General features: G+C 48.2%; 1 protein-coding gene across 1 annotated transcript in view; it reads left to right on the top strand.

The window, feature by feature from the left end:
- Nucleotides 1-675: 675 nt before the first annotated feature.
- The window catches only part of stk26 (serine/threonine protein kinase 26), a 92,999-nt gene continuing 76,713 nt past the window's right edge, over nucleotides 676-16,961 (top strand). Inside the window, exon 1 of the mRNA XM_052021522.1 lies at nucleotides 676-1,219. Within this exon, the coding sequence (XP_051877482.1) occupies nucleotides 1,178-1,219 (42 nt within the window). The 5' untranslated portion in view covers nucleotides 676-1,177. The remainder of the gene's footprint in view (nucleotides 1,220-16,961) is intronic.

Below are 16,961 nucleotides of genomic sequence, written 5' to 3'. Positions count from 1 at the left end.
TTATTCTCCCACCCCCCACCTTCCCATCAACTCCCTCCAGATTCTAACCTTCACCTACACACCACGAAACATTTACAGTGGCTGATTAACCCACTGACATGCATGTCGTTGGGATTTGGGAGGAAACTAGAGCACGCAGGGGAGAGTGGGGTGGGGGCGGAAACCCAGGGAGAACGTGCAAACTCCACACAGACAGCACCCAAGGTCAGGATTGAACCCAGGGGTCAAAATCAGAATCAAGTTTATTATAACTGGCATATGTCGTGAAATTTGTTGTTTTGCAGCACTAGTATAGTGCAAGACGTAAAACTTACTATAAGTTAAGTAAATAAATAAATAGTGCAAAAGAGGAATGAGGAGGTAATGTTCATGGGTTCATGCAGGTCATTGGTGCTATGAGCTAGCAGCTCTACCAAACTATCCCACTGCGCCTGTGTGAAAGATGTTCCTTAATCCTTTTCACACACTAGCATTGCACAGAAACACGCTGACAATTCTGCAAATTAATTTTCTTCATCTTGGATACTGGCAAAGCAACAGCAGAATTACTTCAAACACCACTTCCAACTACTAATGGCATTTCATAATCAATATTTATTCAGTGCTAGCATCAAAAGGAAAGACTACAAAACTTTAATCCAATTTTATTACTTTAATTCATGTTAAGTGTGAATTGGGGTGGAAGTTGAGGTTTCATTGCAGAGGTGGTGGTGGTGGTGAGATGCAGGAGGGAGGGGCCAGGGGTTTGCTCCTGTTACTGGGTGAAGATCTGAGTTGGGAAAGTGAGCTCGTAGTGACGTGCCTGGAGTTTGCAACTCCACCCAACACACCAGAGAGAAGAGAGAGAGAGAGAGAGAGAGAGAGAGCGAGCGAGCAAGCAAGCAAGCAGGCATCTGCAGGCAGAGCATGGCGTTAGAGCGGGGGGGTGAGGAGAACACAGGGAACATGTAAGCACCCACACCACAGCTCCTTGGGTGAAGGGGACGGGCAGACCGACCTCAAGCCGGCGAACAGCCCAAACAGGAGGAAAAGTCGGACAAGTTTTACAGCGCGGACTCTCCCGGCGGATCGGCAATTCACCGGTTCAGCGGCGGCTCGGAGCGGGGCAGAGGCGGAGGAGGCAGAGCTGCCCCCGTCGGCCGCGCCGGCCTGGCCATCTCCGCACGGGCTCCGGACCATGGCTCAGTCGCCGGTGGCGGTGGCGGTGCCGGGGATGCAGGTAAGGCCCGGATCTGGCGGTACAAACTTCCCCAGCGCCGACTTATGGCGGGCGGGCGGGCGGCGAGTTCCCTTCACTTCCCCCGGGGAGAGTCGCTGAGATATCGGCAGCACTTCGTCTGTCTCCAACTCCACTCCCCCCCGCCCCAACTCCACTCCCACCCGCCCCAACTCCACTCCCACCCGTCCCAACTCCACTCCCCCCCGTCCCAACTCCACTCCCCCCACCATCCCCCCAACTCCACTCCCCCCACCATCCCCCCAACTCCACTCCCCCCACCATCCCCCCAACTCCACTCCCCCCACCATCCCCCCCAACTCCACTCCCCCCACCATCCCCCCAACTCCACTCCCCCCACCATCCCCCCAACTCCACTCCCCCCACCACCCCCCCACCTCCACTCCCCCCACCATCCCCCCAACTCCCCTCCCCCCACCATCCCCCCAACTCCACTCCCCCCACCATCCCCCCAACACTCCCCCCACCATCCCCCCAACTCCACTCCCCCCACCATCCCCCCAACTCCACTCCCCCCACCATCCCCCCAACTCCACTCCCCCACCATCCCACCAACTCCAATCCCCCCCCAATCCCCCCAACTCCACCTCCCCCCACCCATCCTCCACACCCCAACTTCACTCCCCACCATCCCCCCCAACTCCACTCCCCCCACCCATCCCCCCAAACTCCACTCCCCCCACCATCCCCCCAACTCCACTCCCCCACCATCCCCCCAACTCCACTCCCCCCACCATCCCCCCAAACTCCACTCCCCCCCCCACCATCCCCAACTCCACATCCCCCCACCATCCCACCCCAACTCCACTCCCCCCACTCACCATCCCCAAACTCCACTCCCCCACCATCCCCCCAACTCCACTCCCCCACCATCCCCCCAATCTCCACTCCCCCACCATCCCCCAAACTCCAACTCCCCACCATCCCCCACTCCACTTCCCCCCCCCAACCTCCACTCTCTCCCCCCCCAACCCCCACTCTCTCCGCCCCAACCCCACTCTCTCCGCCCCAAACCCCCACTCTCTCCGCCCCAACCCCACTCTCTCCGCCCCAACCCCACTCTCTCCGCCCCAACCCCACTCTCTCCGCCCCAACCCCACTCTCTCCGCCCCAACCCCACTCTCTCCGCCCCAACCCCACTCTCTCCGCCCCAACCCCACTCTCTCCGCCCCAACCCCACTCTCTCCGCCCCAACCCCACTCTCTCCGCCCCAACCCCACTCTCTCCGCCCCAACCCCACTCTCTCCGCCCCCACCCCACTCTCTCCGCCCCAACCCCACTCTCTCCGCCCCCACCCCACTCTCTCCGCCCCAACCCCACTCTCTCCGCCCCAACCCCACTCTCTCCGCCCCAACCCCACTCTCTCCGCCCCAACCCCACTCTCTCCGCCCCAACCCCACTCTCTCCGCCCCAACCCCACTCTCTCCGCCCCAACCCCACTCTCTCCGCCCCCAACCCCACTCTCTCCGCCCCCAACCCCACTCTCTCCGCCCCCAACCCCACTCTCTCCGCCCCCAACCCCACTCTCTCCCCCCCCAACCCCACTCTCTCCCGCCCCCAACCCCACTCTCTCCCCCCCCAACCCCACTCTCTCCCCCCCCAACCCCACTCTCTCCCCCCCCAACCCCACTCTCTCCCCCCCCCAACCCCACTCTCTCCCCCCCCCAACCCCACTCTCTCCCCCCCCAACCCCACTCTCTCCCCCCCCAACCCCACTCTCTCCCCCCCCAACCCCACTCTCAACCGCCCCCCAACCCCACTCCCCCCCCACCCCCAACCGTAACCCTGTCTAAGTCTCCCTTCAACCCCCAGTTCCTACCCCGAACACACACTCCACACAGCCTCTCTCACCACCCATTCCTCAGTGATGCAATCCTCTTTGGCAACCTTCAGCTCCACCTCTGTGCTCAAATCCCCTCCAGGCTTGCAAATCCTTCTCACCACCCCTCTCGCACGTGCCCTCATTTCCACACATCCCTCACCAAATCCTTCTCCCTCCACACTTGCACCTGAACCCGTTGCTCACTTCCTCATCCCCTCTTTTCCTCCCCATCCCTCCCCTCAGTACCACTTAAACAGAAGAGGTGTCCCTTCAAACCTGGGCTTGTTGAATCATATATTCCCAACTGGAAAATCTGAAGATTGCAGGTGCTTGAAGCCCCTAGTCCATCGCCTGCGGACACATGGACAATAAAACGTGGTGACCTGACTAAAGCACCAGCTGTGCCACACTGTGACCTTAATCCCAGTTCAGGAAGACTATTGTGGGAAGACTAAACAGGGCAGATTATTGTCAAGTCTGAAGCCCGTGATGGATTGGTGGGGATTCTAGCTGAAACACATTGCAGCAGCCAGGTTTTGACCCCTGCAGTAAACATTGAGGTCAGTTTGTGGAAGCAATCCAGAACTGCATTCTGGTTTAACTTCCCACGGCATTTTGGGAAGTGATGTAGAACACACAGACCCAGAGATACAAGTATTTAGTTCCCTGAAAGTGGTGATGCAGGTAGTCAGGACGGTGAAGAAAGCATATGATATACTTGCCTTCTTTAGTTGGAGGATTGTGTACAAGAGTTGGAATGCCACATTACAGCTGGACGAGATGTTGGTGAGACAGCAGTTGGACGATTGTGTGCAGTTCTGGTCACCGTACTGTACAAAGGATGTAATTAAGCTCGAAGGTTCAGAAGAGATTCACAGGAATGTTGTCTGAACTGGAGGGCTTGAGTTATAAGAAGAGACTGGATAGGCTGGGGCTGTTTTCCCTGGAGCGAAATAGGCTGAGGGGTGAATTTATAGAAGTTTATAAAATCATGAGGGGCATAGATAGGGTGAATGGTCAAAGTCTTCTTCCTAAGGTAGGGAAATGTAAAACTAGAGGGCATAGGTTTAAGGTGAAAGCTGAAACATATGAAGGAGATTTGAGGGGCAAGTTTTTCCACACACAGGGTGGTGAGTATATGGAATGACCTGCCAGAGGAAGTGGTAGAGGCGGGAAGGTGCAATTACAAGCTTTAAAAGACATTTGGACAGGTACACGGATAGAAAAGGTTTCAAGAGAGATGGGTCAAACGCAGGCAAATGGGACTGGCTCAGGTAGACAACTTGATCAGCAAGGACAAGTTGGGCCAAAGGGCAGTATAACTCTGGTTCAATGGTCCAGTCTTTGTCGACCAGTCATCAACCTATGAGGCACTTTGGATTAATGACCACACATATCACAGAATGGTCATAGCTAGTCAGCTATCTAGTTCAATGCAGCTCAACATGTGAACAGTTACATAGAACATGAAAATAGTACAGCACAGGAACAGGCCCTTTGGCCCACAATGTCTATTGCAAACATGATGCCAAATTAAACTAAATCTCTTCTGCTTGCACATGATCCATATCCCTCTATTCCTTGTATATTCATGTGCCTACTGTATATAAAAGCTTCTTAAATGCCACTACTGTATCTGCTTCCACTACCACCCCTGGCAGCACACTCCAGGGACCCACCACTCTGTGTGTGGGGGAAAATAAACTTGCCCCACACATCTCCTTTAAATTATCCCCCTCTCGTCTTAAATGCATGACCTCTAGTATTTGACATTTCTACCCTGGGAGCAAGACTCTTACTATCTACTCTATCTACGCCTCTCATAATTTTATAAACTTCCATCAGATCACCCCTCAGCCCCTGACACTTTCTGGTTCTGGTGACCCCCTCCCATGCCCTGTCAACAGCCCTAGGAAATACTTTCCTTTCAGATGTTTATCCCGCTCCCTGTTGAACACTACAATTGAACCTGCCTCCAATACACCCATTTCAGATTCTGATAAATCACTGAATGGAAAGAAATTTCCCCTCTTGTCATTTTTGGTCCTTTAGCCAATCGCCTTCATTCTGTGGCCCATAGTTCTTGACCCTTCCACCAGTGAGAGCAGTTTCTATCTATTCTGCCCTAATCCTACATACTTTTAAATACCTCTATCTGATTCCCCTCACTACCTCCTCTGTTCTAGGGAGAACGACCCTGTCCTCTCCAGTCTCTCCAGGTAATTTAAAGTTCTGCTCACCTGGAATCCTTCTAACAAATCATTACATATTGTGGTGCCCAGAATTTTTCAGCAGGGCTGGTGGCAAGGCTGGCTGTCGCAGGGTTAAGGAAAAGTGCCTTTGTAAATTGCAGTGGATAGCATATAGAGGCAGCCGGCACCCTAGGGTGCTGCGGTGACCAGAGAAAGCAGGTGATTGTCCAGGTGTGTAGGGTCTGGGTAGGAGGATGGTGGAGCTTGTTCATTGACGATGAAAGACCGGTGATCTGTTTCCAAGGCCGGGTGGTGTGGAACTGCGAGGGGAACCTGCAGAAAGTGGTGCTCCTCTGTGCCTCCTTGATGTGAGCGGCAGTGGGAAGAGTGGCAAGGTTGCCACTGGAGTGGGTTGGCGCATTCTGTGCTGTGGAAAATACTTTGTTCAGCGTTTTGTCTCTGCCCTTTACTGCCTTTAACTATCATATTCTTATAGTTTCCTTTTGTTATTCGTAGACGTAAAAGATCCTGCAGCACTATTCAAAGAACATTCCTTCTTTTGTCTCTCTCCCTCCATTTAGTTGTGGTTTGTGGGCATCTTTTGGCAAGGCTGGTCCTTGTGGTGAAGGTGCTCCAACAGTGCTGTTGGGGAGAAAGTTCCAGGATTAGGTTCAGCATCAATAAAGGGCTGGTGATGTATTTGCAAGTCTTGTGTGCTTAAATGGCCTCCTCCTATGCTGTTTTGGGTCCATGCTGGTTCAGGGAGAGCAATGCTGTTAGATCACTCCTCCTGCTCTCCTCCCATCTTACTTCGGGCAACTTATTCCCTGTCGCATGGCCATCAACTCCCCTTTGATTCTTTTTGCTGTTAACCTACAATGAAGGATGAGTTACAGTGACCAACTAACCAACTTGCACATCTTAGGGATGTGGGAGCAAACCGGAGCACCTGGGGGAAGCCCACACAGTCACAGGGAGAATATGCAAGTTCCACACAGATCAAGATGGAACCTGGGTCTCTGGCCCTGTGAGGCAGCAGTGCCAATTGCTGACAAGTTGTAGTCGTGTATGGCTTGAAGGGGAGCCTACCCATGAAGGTGCTCCCCTGCGCCTGCTGCCCTTGGTGGGAGATGAGGTGGGTTTAGCAGGTGCTGTCAGAGTAACTGCGGTGCATTTTAAACATGGTACAGGCTGCAGCCTCCTGTGGTGTCGAGCAGGAGTGCTTAGATTGGTGATGGGGTGGCAGTCGAAGAGCACACTGTCACAACCAATATGTATCCCTCAAAATAGGTTGTTGGAAATACCAGAGTGAAGTACACTGGTGGAGGTGAGTGACAGAAACTGTCTTTCAGTGCAGAGCCTGTCTGATCTTCCAGCATTTTGTGTATTTATTTCACGTTTCCCAAATCTACTGCTTTTTTTTTATCTTTGTATTAACAGTGGTTTATTTGGGTTTTTTCCCACTGAGAACATAGAACAGTACAGCATGGGAGCAGGCCCTTCGGCCCATGATGTCTGTGCTGACCGTGATGTCAATTTAAACTACATCTCTGCCTGCATGTGGCCTATATCCCACTATTCCCTGCCTGTTCATGTGCCTGTCTAAATGCCTCTTAAACGTTGCCATCTGCTTCCACCACTTCCCCTGGCAGCGCGTTTCAGTTACCTACCACTCTCTTTGTTTAAAAAAAACTTGTCTCATAACTCTCCTTTAAACTCTGCCCCTCTCACCTCAAACCTACACCCTTAAGTATTTGGCATTTCCATCCTGGGAAAAAGGCTCTATCTACCCTATCTGTGCCTCTCATAATTTTATATACTTCAGTTAGGTTGCCCCTCAGACTCCAACGCTCCTGAGAAGACAATCTCTGACTAAGACTCCGACTATCTAGTCAAGTCTTCCAGGAGTCTTGCAGTGCTTGTCTCGGCTGCTGTGTTTCCTTCAGCGTAAGAGTGATTGGGGTATGAAAGAATTCCTGTGGCCCATGCTGGGACTGGGAGATCCAAACCAGGCAGCCGCAGTCGTTAAAGTTGTTGGATAGGTTTGTTTGTATAGGTGATGTGAAGGGGAATGTGCCTTGCCTCTCCCTTCCTGTTGCACAAGTATGTGTTTGGGCAGTTGCTCTGAGTACCCCCAGAGTGTTGGCAAGGCACAGGCAGTGTTGTGTCACCAGGTAACTGCAGTACAGGCAGAGTAGGCTGACATTGAGAAACAGTGGAGGGGTCTGGGCTGTAATCTGTCCCATTGTTGGAAGTGGCTGGCTCTGTAAGAGCTGCTGACGGGCGATCTGATCGGTATAGAGTCCTGTACCGGCAGAGGGGTTGTCAGCTGAATTGGGCAGTAACACTGAGACCGTCCCTGCCACTTTGAGGTGGGGGTGGAGGCGGATTATGTAAATAATCCAGTAAAAGGCGCGAGTATCCTGAGGACTATCTCTTCCCTCGTCCTTGACTCCCTGGTGGTTGTTGGTGCATTGCTATTGATGGGATCTTGCTGTGTGAAAATTGGCTGTGGCAGTGACCACAGTTCCAGGAATGCACAAACTACATAACAACACACTCTCGGTTAAGGTGTGGGACTGTGTTCTGTGAGCAGTGGGACTGTTTTCAGTCTGCACGCCAACTCTCCTCAATTCTGCTCCCTTCAGCTTAATTTCCAAAACCATTTAGAGCATTCGGCAGAGATTCGGTAAAAAATGACAGTTTGGTTGGAAACCGAGAAGCGTTGCTTCAGCAATGGAACACTTTGAAGTAAAAATAAGCAAAAGTATGTGGAACTCTCAGCGGGATGAATTAATTCCCTTGCATGGATGCTCCACATTACTTCACGTCATGTGTATCTGAATTGTGTTTGGTCGCTGTATGTAACATTGACTGCTCTTTCTGTCTCTGTTTATTCTGTAGGGATATTGATCAATGGCTCTTGTTGAGTGTGTGTGAGAGAGGGATTTACACTACTTGTGGCAGTGCTCATTAGTTTTTACCCTATCTTGTAATGTTTGGGCTGTTTTGAACAGTTTGATGAGTAAAATGTTGCAAGAAGTGCGTGTATCATCCACAGGAAACATTGCATCTTTGCAAGATGCTGTCTTTCTCTTGGTTACCTCCATGGTTTTTTATCCCACCATGGAATGGTTTGATTCACTATTCTCTTCTTCAGATCTTTTTGTGGCCTTGCCCTCCTTATCTCTCTACAAGAGACTACATTAGAATGTAATAAATACAAGCAAGAGTGAGCCGTTTGGCTCCTTTCGACTGCTCTGCCATTCCATAACATCATAGCTGAAGTTTTACCTCAGTGACACTTTCCTGCGCTAACTGTTTAAAAAAAATCATTTGATCTGTTTTGAATATAATCAGTGACTTGGCCTCTGCAGCCCCTTGGGTAGAGAATTCCTTTCTTTTTCAATATTTTTATTAATTCCAAATAAAAAAAGTACATAAAACAAAGGAAAAAACAAAATGTTACAAAATACATGGTATTGAATCACACTTGAAATCACAATATTTCATATTAATAAACAAAAATGATAACTAATTAATATTAATAAATTGGAATAATTTTATTATAAAAAAAAATCTAACCCCACTACCAAAACTGAAGCTGTTTGGTTTAAAAAAAAGACAAAAGAAAACACCTTAAAGACATTCCAAAGATTTATTGCCTCTGGGTGAAGAAATTCTGTGATGGGAGACCAAGCCCTTACTTTGAGATGGTGACCCTTGGTTCTCAAAGTGGGGGAAGAGGCAGTTTTAAAGTGGGGACACGAGACTGCAGATGCTGGAATCTGGAACAACATATGAAATGCTGGAGGAACTCAGCTGGTCAGGTAGCATCTTTGGAGGGAAATGGACAGTCGGAGTTTCGGGCTGAGACCTTTCATCTGGACTTCAGATGAAGGGTCTCAACCCGACACGTCGACTGTCCATTTTCCTTCACAGGAGCTGCCTGACCCACTGAGTTCCTCCAGCCTCTCTAGTTTTAAGTGGGAATTAGAGGACTAAGAGTACCAGAGAAGGTTAGAGTCATATAAATTAGAATTTGAAAACAAGAAAATAATGGAAGGATAAAAGAAGGAAGGAAGGTGGAGTGATCCGGGCCAAAAATGGAGCTAATGTCTTGGCTGAAGCCATGGGTGAGGCATTTTGAGTATTCTCATCTGCACTGAGGCAGAGGAATTTGCTAACACAGCAGTGACATTGGATAGGACAGAAATGGATAAAAAATTGGCGGCCCTTAAACGGGGCTTTCCCAATCCTAACCCCTGGTACTTGCCCCAATTCCCTTTTCTCCCCCCTCCTCCTCTCCTTAAAAACAACCTTAATGCCTTGATAATCAAGCTATTGTAATATCTCCTATGTATTGACATCAGTAATTGTCCAATTGCACTCTTGGAACATTTTATGAAGTTAAAGATGGTTTATTCATGAATGCAAATGTGATGTTAGTCACCTTGATTAGTATCCAGTGGTATTGGCCTCCAGGAGGGCCAGAGGCCACATGTTTTGACCCCTGTGGTGTCTGGTTCTATCTTCCTTTGAGGCTCCACATGGTTTGTGAAGCGATGCGGCCACTGGTTCGAGATGAAAGATCCTGCAGCTGTAACAGGAGGCTGTAGCCCAGTACAAACCACCAACAGGAAATTGCATGCATTGTAGATCAGGAAGAAGCTTCTGCGAATCATAATGGCAAAACGCCCTTGATGTGAAATGAAACTAATTTCTAAGCTGCTTGTGCTGTACCTGAGTTTTAACACATCATCTAAGGCAGAAACTAACACCTTTTTAAGAGCACAAGATCATTAATCTAAAGTGCTAATCTTGGTCTTGAGATGAATTTTCCACTTCCTTGTTCTAGGAACGAGTACAGTCAGAAACTGATAGGAAACTTGAGAAGCAAAGCAGTGGAAAAGCATTGATGTTCAGGCATGAAGTTGTGTGTGGTGCTGACCATGACCATGTTGATCTTGGCTGGGGTGTTTGGGCATGTTACACCATGGATAATTGCAGGAGGCTACCTTTGCACTGAGCCAGGATTGATGCAGGCCAGGGTTATGGAGAGATCTGAGCCAGAAGGCCACTTGTGCACCTTACACTGGCAAAGGAGATAGAGGTTACTAGTTTGAACAAAATCCCAATGCAGTTAACAAGTATTTAACGTTTAGAAAGTGCAGAAGATAATAAAGAAAAGCAGGAATAAGCCATGGCACCTCGTGCAAGCTCCACCATTCAATAAAATTGTGACTGACCATTTATCTCTGTGCCATTTACCTGCATATTCCCTTAATATCTAAAAGCTGTCAATCTTGGTCTGGTATAAACTCAGCAACACAGCCCTCTTGGGTAGTGAATTCCAAAGATTCACCAACCTTCTCATTTCAGTCCTGAATGGCCACCCCTTTACTTTGAGACTGTGATCCCATTTTTTGGACACCCCAATCATCATCCCTGTGTCTATATTTTCAAGCCCCATTAAGAATTTTGTATGTTTCACTAAAATCACCTGTCATTGTTTTAAACTCCAGAGACTACAGGCCAATCTAGTAAAGCTTTCTGTGTGAGACGAGCCCTGTCATTTCTTACATTTTTATGTACTTTCTCATCCAGGTCGTTAATATAGATGACAATGTAGTTGGCATGATTAGTAAGTTTGTGGATGACACTAAAATTGGTGGTATAGTGAACAATGAGGGACGTTATCTAACATTACAACAGGATCAAGATCAACTGGAAAAGTGGGCTGATGAATGGCAGATGGACTTTAACTCGGACAAGTGCGCAGTGTCGGGAAGTTTCATAACCAGCCACAGCTGTAGTTGGTGTAAAATAACAGTCACTAGTTAAGGACCTGAACAGGTTTGTACAACTGAGAGAGGAGGAGCTGGTCATTGCATTTGGTGAAGCTGGTTTGACTGGACTCCAGGAGTGGCGTTGCGTTGGTCCAACCTTGCGCTCATCTCTGGTAATTGGTTTATTATTATCACATGTACCGAGATACAGTAAAAAGCTTTTGTTTTGCATGTCATCCAGACAGATCATTCATAGACAAGTACTTTGAGGCTGTGCAAAAGGAAGCAGAATACAGTGTTAAGATTACAGGGAAAGTACAGATAGGCAAATAAAGTGCAAGGGCCATGATGCAGTAGGTTGAGAGATCAAGAGTTCATCTTTACCGTATGAGATTCAAGTCTTACAATAGCAGGATAGAAACTGTCCTTGAGCTTTTGGTACATGTTCTCAACCTTTTGCATCTTCTGCCCAATGGGAGAGAGGAGAAGAGAAAATGACCAGGGTAGAAGGGATCCTGATTACATTGGCTGCTTTCCCAAGGCAGCAGGAAGTGTGGACAGAGTCAAAGGAGGGGAGGCTGGTTTTTGTGATGGACTGGGTTACGCTTACAATTCTCTGCAGTTTTTTTGCCGTCTTGGGCAGACCAAGATTGGTGCCACACCAAGCCGTGATGCATCGAGGTAGGATGCTTTCTATGATGCATCTATAAAAATTGGTGAGAGTCATCAGGGACAGGCTGAATTTCCTTAGCCTTCTGACAGAGTAGAGCTGCTGGTCTGCTTTCTTGGCTATAATGCCCATATGGCTGGACAAGGACAAACTGTTGGTGATACTTACACCAAGGAACTTGAAGCTCTCAACCACCTCCACCTCAGCACCATTGATGCAGATGGGCATGTGCTGTGCTCCACTTCCTGAAGTCAATGCTCTTTTGGTTTGCGGATATTGAGGGAGAGGTTGTTGTCTTGACACCATGCTACTTGGCTGTCTCCTTCCTGTACTCCGTCCCTGATAGTGCAAGTTGTTGTTGTCACCATAGCTGTGGGGGCCACACCTTGGAGCAGCTGGGGGCAGCCTAGAAGTGAAGCCTGAGTTTGTGGGGTCCATACCCCAACAGAGTACCTGAAATCTGTAAATCTAGCAACCATGCACAAGATTTTGATTCCTTTGTGAGCTTCCAAGTGCAATTTACTGTTAATGAAGATTCACTTATCTAACCCGTCCTGCCTTGTAAGTTTGCTTCTGATGCAAGCTGCGGGTATTTATTGCATTGGTTTATATGCACGTTTAGTAGATGCAGTGAGGTCCGGGGAACAAATTACTGTGCTCTAGGGTAAGAATGTACCCTCGCATAACACCCCTCTTGACCCCAGGATGGTCAGTGATATACTGTTTGCAGTTTCCCTTTGAAGTTGAACAAAACTTTGAACGATCAGAGAATTGGCTGCTGTGGGGAACTGGCACAAAGGAGGAGTTGAGGCTTGGGGCAGGCCAGCTATGGTCATGTTGAATGGCAGGGTGAGCTTGAGGGGCCAAGTGGCTGACTCGTGCTCCTCTTCTTCTGCAAGTAGGAACCATGACAACCAGTTTATGAATTGATTACTCCCATAAGCAGCAGTTTGGTAAGTAATAGATAATCCACTTCAATGATGCTAGTTAATGTGTAAATATTGGCCAGAGCAACCCACTGTTCCCCTCTTGCAGTTAGTGCTATGAGCTGTTAGTCATTCATGAGTGAGAGCCCTCAGTCCCACACGCATCAAACTAGAAATGCTGGAAACACTCAGCAGATCAGGTAGCATCTGTGGAGAAAGAAACAGGATCAGAGAAACACTTCATTTTAGCAACTAGTTAACTGACAACAAGGGGCAAATCATGCAAATATTGAATGTAGTGCAGTAAGTTGCCCCTAGTGTGTGGGTGAAGGGCAGAATCCGGGGGGCATTGATGGGAATGTGGAGAGAATAAAATGGGATTAGTGCAAATTGGTGCTTGACAGCTGGCATGGTGGGTTGTAGGAGCTGTTCCTGTGCTGACTCTGAGAATTGCAGGTACCTGGGGGCTGAAGTGCCTGGGGGTGAAAGGGAGGGAAGAGGTTGTGGTGGATTTGAGAATTTTAAAACTATGGCTTTGGATTAACCAATGTCGGTCAGTGATCACGGGGAGGGGGTTCAGCGGGGAGCGGTAAGTGAGCAGAGCGGTGTGTGGACTGCCTGGAGTTTCAGGTGGATGCAACCATGTGGCTGGCCAAGACTGTGTGTGATTGGCCAAGCCTGTGTCCAACAAAAGCAGGGACTTGGGTGTTGGGAACAGGTGGCAGGGGCAGGTCTGGTCGACGTTACCTGGGTGGGCTTGGTGACAGAACGCGCGTGTCCCTGAGGTAGGCAACTTGGTCAGCATGAGTGAGTTGGGTTGAAGAGCCTATTTCTGTGCTGTATAACTGTGACTCTAAGATTGTGAAGAAGTACCAGGATATTCGCTGTTCACTGACTAGGTACAAAACATGAATTGCCCAGTGGTGCTGAGATGTGAATTGCCTCCCATAGTTTTATCATGTACCAGGGTTTGTTGTTGGCTGGGGCCTGCCTTGCTCTTGTCTTTGAATCCTAGCTCTACTTGTTTGCTTCGTGGCAATAGGATAGAAGGCAGCACTGCTGAGTGACTTTGAGCAGGTTGTCTCCTGTACTGCGCCAGGCCCAGTGTGTGATAGAGGGGCTAAGAAGTCCTTGGTTCTGGATGTCACTGAGGCTTTCCTGTTTATTCTCACAAGTAAACATGACCCTCAGCAGTTTTGAAAGCCTTTGTGGCAGTCTCGCTTCGTAGTCTACCTGCTAACTGGTGCACTTTCTGGTTTGTAGGTACACACGCTTGCACTAGAGTGCTCACACAAAGAACTTGTCAACTTGCCAACTATTTATATTTTCCAAAAAAAATGCTTTATTCAGAAAATATATAATGACACAAACCATGACGTTGCATTGTCTCAATACTGTACCAAATATATCATTATATTCACTTATATTTACAGTATTTCAACATGTACATTCTGTCAGCAATATACTGGTTATTATTGTAGGCCATCGCCCCTCACCAATCCCAGCAAGTACGGCACGCTAATAATGGACCATGACAAACCTCAGTGATGTTTGAGGTAAACCATTGGGTGATACACCCGTATAACACCTATCTCCAGAAATTTTCATACATCTCCTGCCCCTTCAGAACCTCATTAAAACACCATTCAGCCAATAAAATGTCATCATTGTACATGGCAGCCAATCTGTGAAAAGGTTTGAGAAGCAAAAAGGATGAACAGATAAATTGGTGGAGAGATCAGTATTGACTGAGATATAGGGAGAACTCCCCAGTTCTTCCAAATAACTTAAGTGGAGCATCAGGAGATGGGGAGCTGGCTTGCTGTTGATTGGTTCCCTGCATGAGCAAGCTCACAGTGTGACTCAGGTTAATGCCATTGGGTTTTAAAACCATCATCATTCAGTCTGTTGAACTTGCCAGTCATGTTCTGTGCTGTTGGCTGCCAATTAATTTTGCCTTTGAAACATTGCTAAGTTTCTGCAGCTGCCACTCCCAGTCGCGTCTGAACTACACTGCTGGTTTTCCTCCCGTTGGTTGCAGGCAGAGCCTTCTCTCTGTGGCCTTGCCTGTATTCTTTTATTAAACCATCGCTGACAAAGTGCGGCAGAGTTCGACAATGCTCAGACACTGGTGTTTATTTTGCTACAGTTAAGAGTTTCAGAAGTTCTTGTTGACGACCTGCACTTCCCAAGGTTTCATTCTCCCCTGTGAAGATGGGAGGGACTGGCCTGTGGATGGTTGGAGTTGTTGCTCTCCAGGACAGCTGAAGTTGAGGGGAGAGGAATGAGGGGGTGGTTGCTGAGTTTGTAATACAGTGGGCTCTGCATTTAGGACCATTTTTTTGGCCCTAAATAAATGCTTTCATTTTCAGCTGCAAAAAGTAGTTGGCTCACCAGCTGTAGCACAATTCTTCCCCGAGGAAGCCCTGAACCTAAGCACAGTTTTATTCGTCCCATTCCTATTTCTAGTTGTGCCCAAGTTTGGGGGCCAGAAGGTTTAGAACAGTCAGTTCTCCTTGCTAGATAGAATTACAATTGGACAACCAATCTCTGCCACCTAGGAAGATGCATAAATGTGTTAAATCTCCTGAGGGTGTCACATGGAACTTCATTTTGTGGGCTTTTGTGGTCAGCAATCACTACTCTCCCTCGATGCTCAGAGAAGGCAAGGCTTGAACTCCCAGTTGTGGCTTCATACTTGGACCATGTGGAAGGGTAGTTGAGAGTCAGCTGTGTTGATGTGAGACCTGGGTTGCTGGGTATTCCAGAGATGTGAACACAAGGTCAAGGCTAAGGGGGTTGTCCCTGATGTCCATGTCATTCCAACATCACCAAAAGCAGAATACAGTAAAACTCCAATAATCTAGTATGCTCTGGACTTTGGCAGTGCCGGACTGGCAGATTTTCCGAATCACTAGCTGTTATTTCTATTAATACCACAACACACTTTTAATTCACTTTTGTTGAGATGTTACATGGTATTAGAATAAATTGTCTGGTCAATTGGTTGTATATAAAGGGAGCATGGGAACCAGGGAGTTGAAATGATGAGCTGGATGCCTAGCCATCTAAACTTGCAAATAGTTGGGTACCTGATTATTGGAGTTTCACTGTATCCAGCAATTTATCCAGCTGCTGCTTGGGTATGTGAAAATGGTCATCCTGTTTTAGCACATTACAATGGAGATCAAATGTAAGCAGGTGATTTATTGACCGTCAAGTTCTTGGGGACATCCCAAGAACGTGAATGCTGCTTTGTAAGTTCAAGTTCTTTTCAAGTATAATCTCCGGTGGCAAGTGGAAAGATGTTGGACATTGCTGGACCATCCCTGGAGACTTGTGTAAAATTTCAGTCTCCTTAAGAAAGGATTTACTTGGTGTGGATGGAGTGCAGCAAAGATTGGCCAGCCTGGTTCCTGGAAGGGTAGTCTGTTGTATGAGGACAGGTTGAACAGACTAGGCCTCCATTCTATACTGATTAGAAAGGTGAGAGATGACCTCTATGAAACATAGAAAGTTCTCAGAGGGCTTGACAGGGTAGATATGGGGAGGTTGTTGCCCTTGGCTGAGGAGTCAGTCTCAAAGTAAGGAGAATACCAATTAGGACTGAGATGAGGAGAAGTCTCTTCACTCAGAGGGTGTTAAACCTATGCAGTCTCCATCCTGGAAGGCTGTTATGTCTCAGTCATTGACTACATTCAAAACAGATTTCTGGATCGGATAGGAATCGAGGGAGGTGTTCTTAGAACAGGAATTGGTGATGGAGGTAGATGATGTTAAATAGGTGTTAAATGTCCTATTCTTGGTTCTGTCTCTTGTGATGGAGGTAGATGATGTTAAATAGGTGTTAAATGTCCTATTCTTGGTTCTGTCTCTTGTTTCTTCCTGATCATGCTGTAAAAGGGAATGTCAGGAATGAAGTGATGACGGATCTTCCCTTTTTGTTGTCCTTGTGAGGCTCCTTGGGAAGTATGGGCAGTTGGAGGAGATGAGTGGTAAGGAAGGTTTGCTGAAGTACAGGATGCTTATTAGTAACCCTGGGGCAAGCGGGGGGTATTGGAGTAAGGATGCAAAACCATGAGCCTCAGTTTTTCTCACACTGGTCAGTGTGACAGCCAGGCTGTTGGGGAGGCACGCAGATCTGAGTGGCTGCAGGCAGTCATGTGACCAGGATCCACAGCCAATTAGCAACAACGCCCTCACTTCAGAGGCAGATTAAACCCGGTCAGTTGTAAGGCACAGAGCCAGGAGCTCAGGCTTGTGATGTGCTGGGCCACCTCATGATTTCCAAAAATAAACCAAGCAAGGCGATAAGCTAAGCAGGT

Source organism: Pristis pectinata, chromosome 8 (genome assembly GCF_009764475.1).
Source record: "Pristis pectinata isolate sPriPec2 chromosome 8, sPriPec2.1.pri, whole genome shotgun sequence".
In the NCBI taxonomy this organism is placed as follows: domain Eukaryota; kingdom Metazoa; phylum Chordata; class Chondrichthyes; order Rhinopristiformes; family Pristidae; genus Pristis; species Pristis pectinata.
This window is presented reverse-complemented; position numbering and strand designations above follow the sequence as displayed.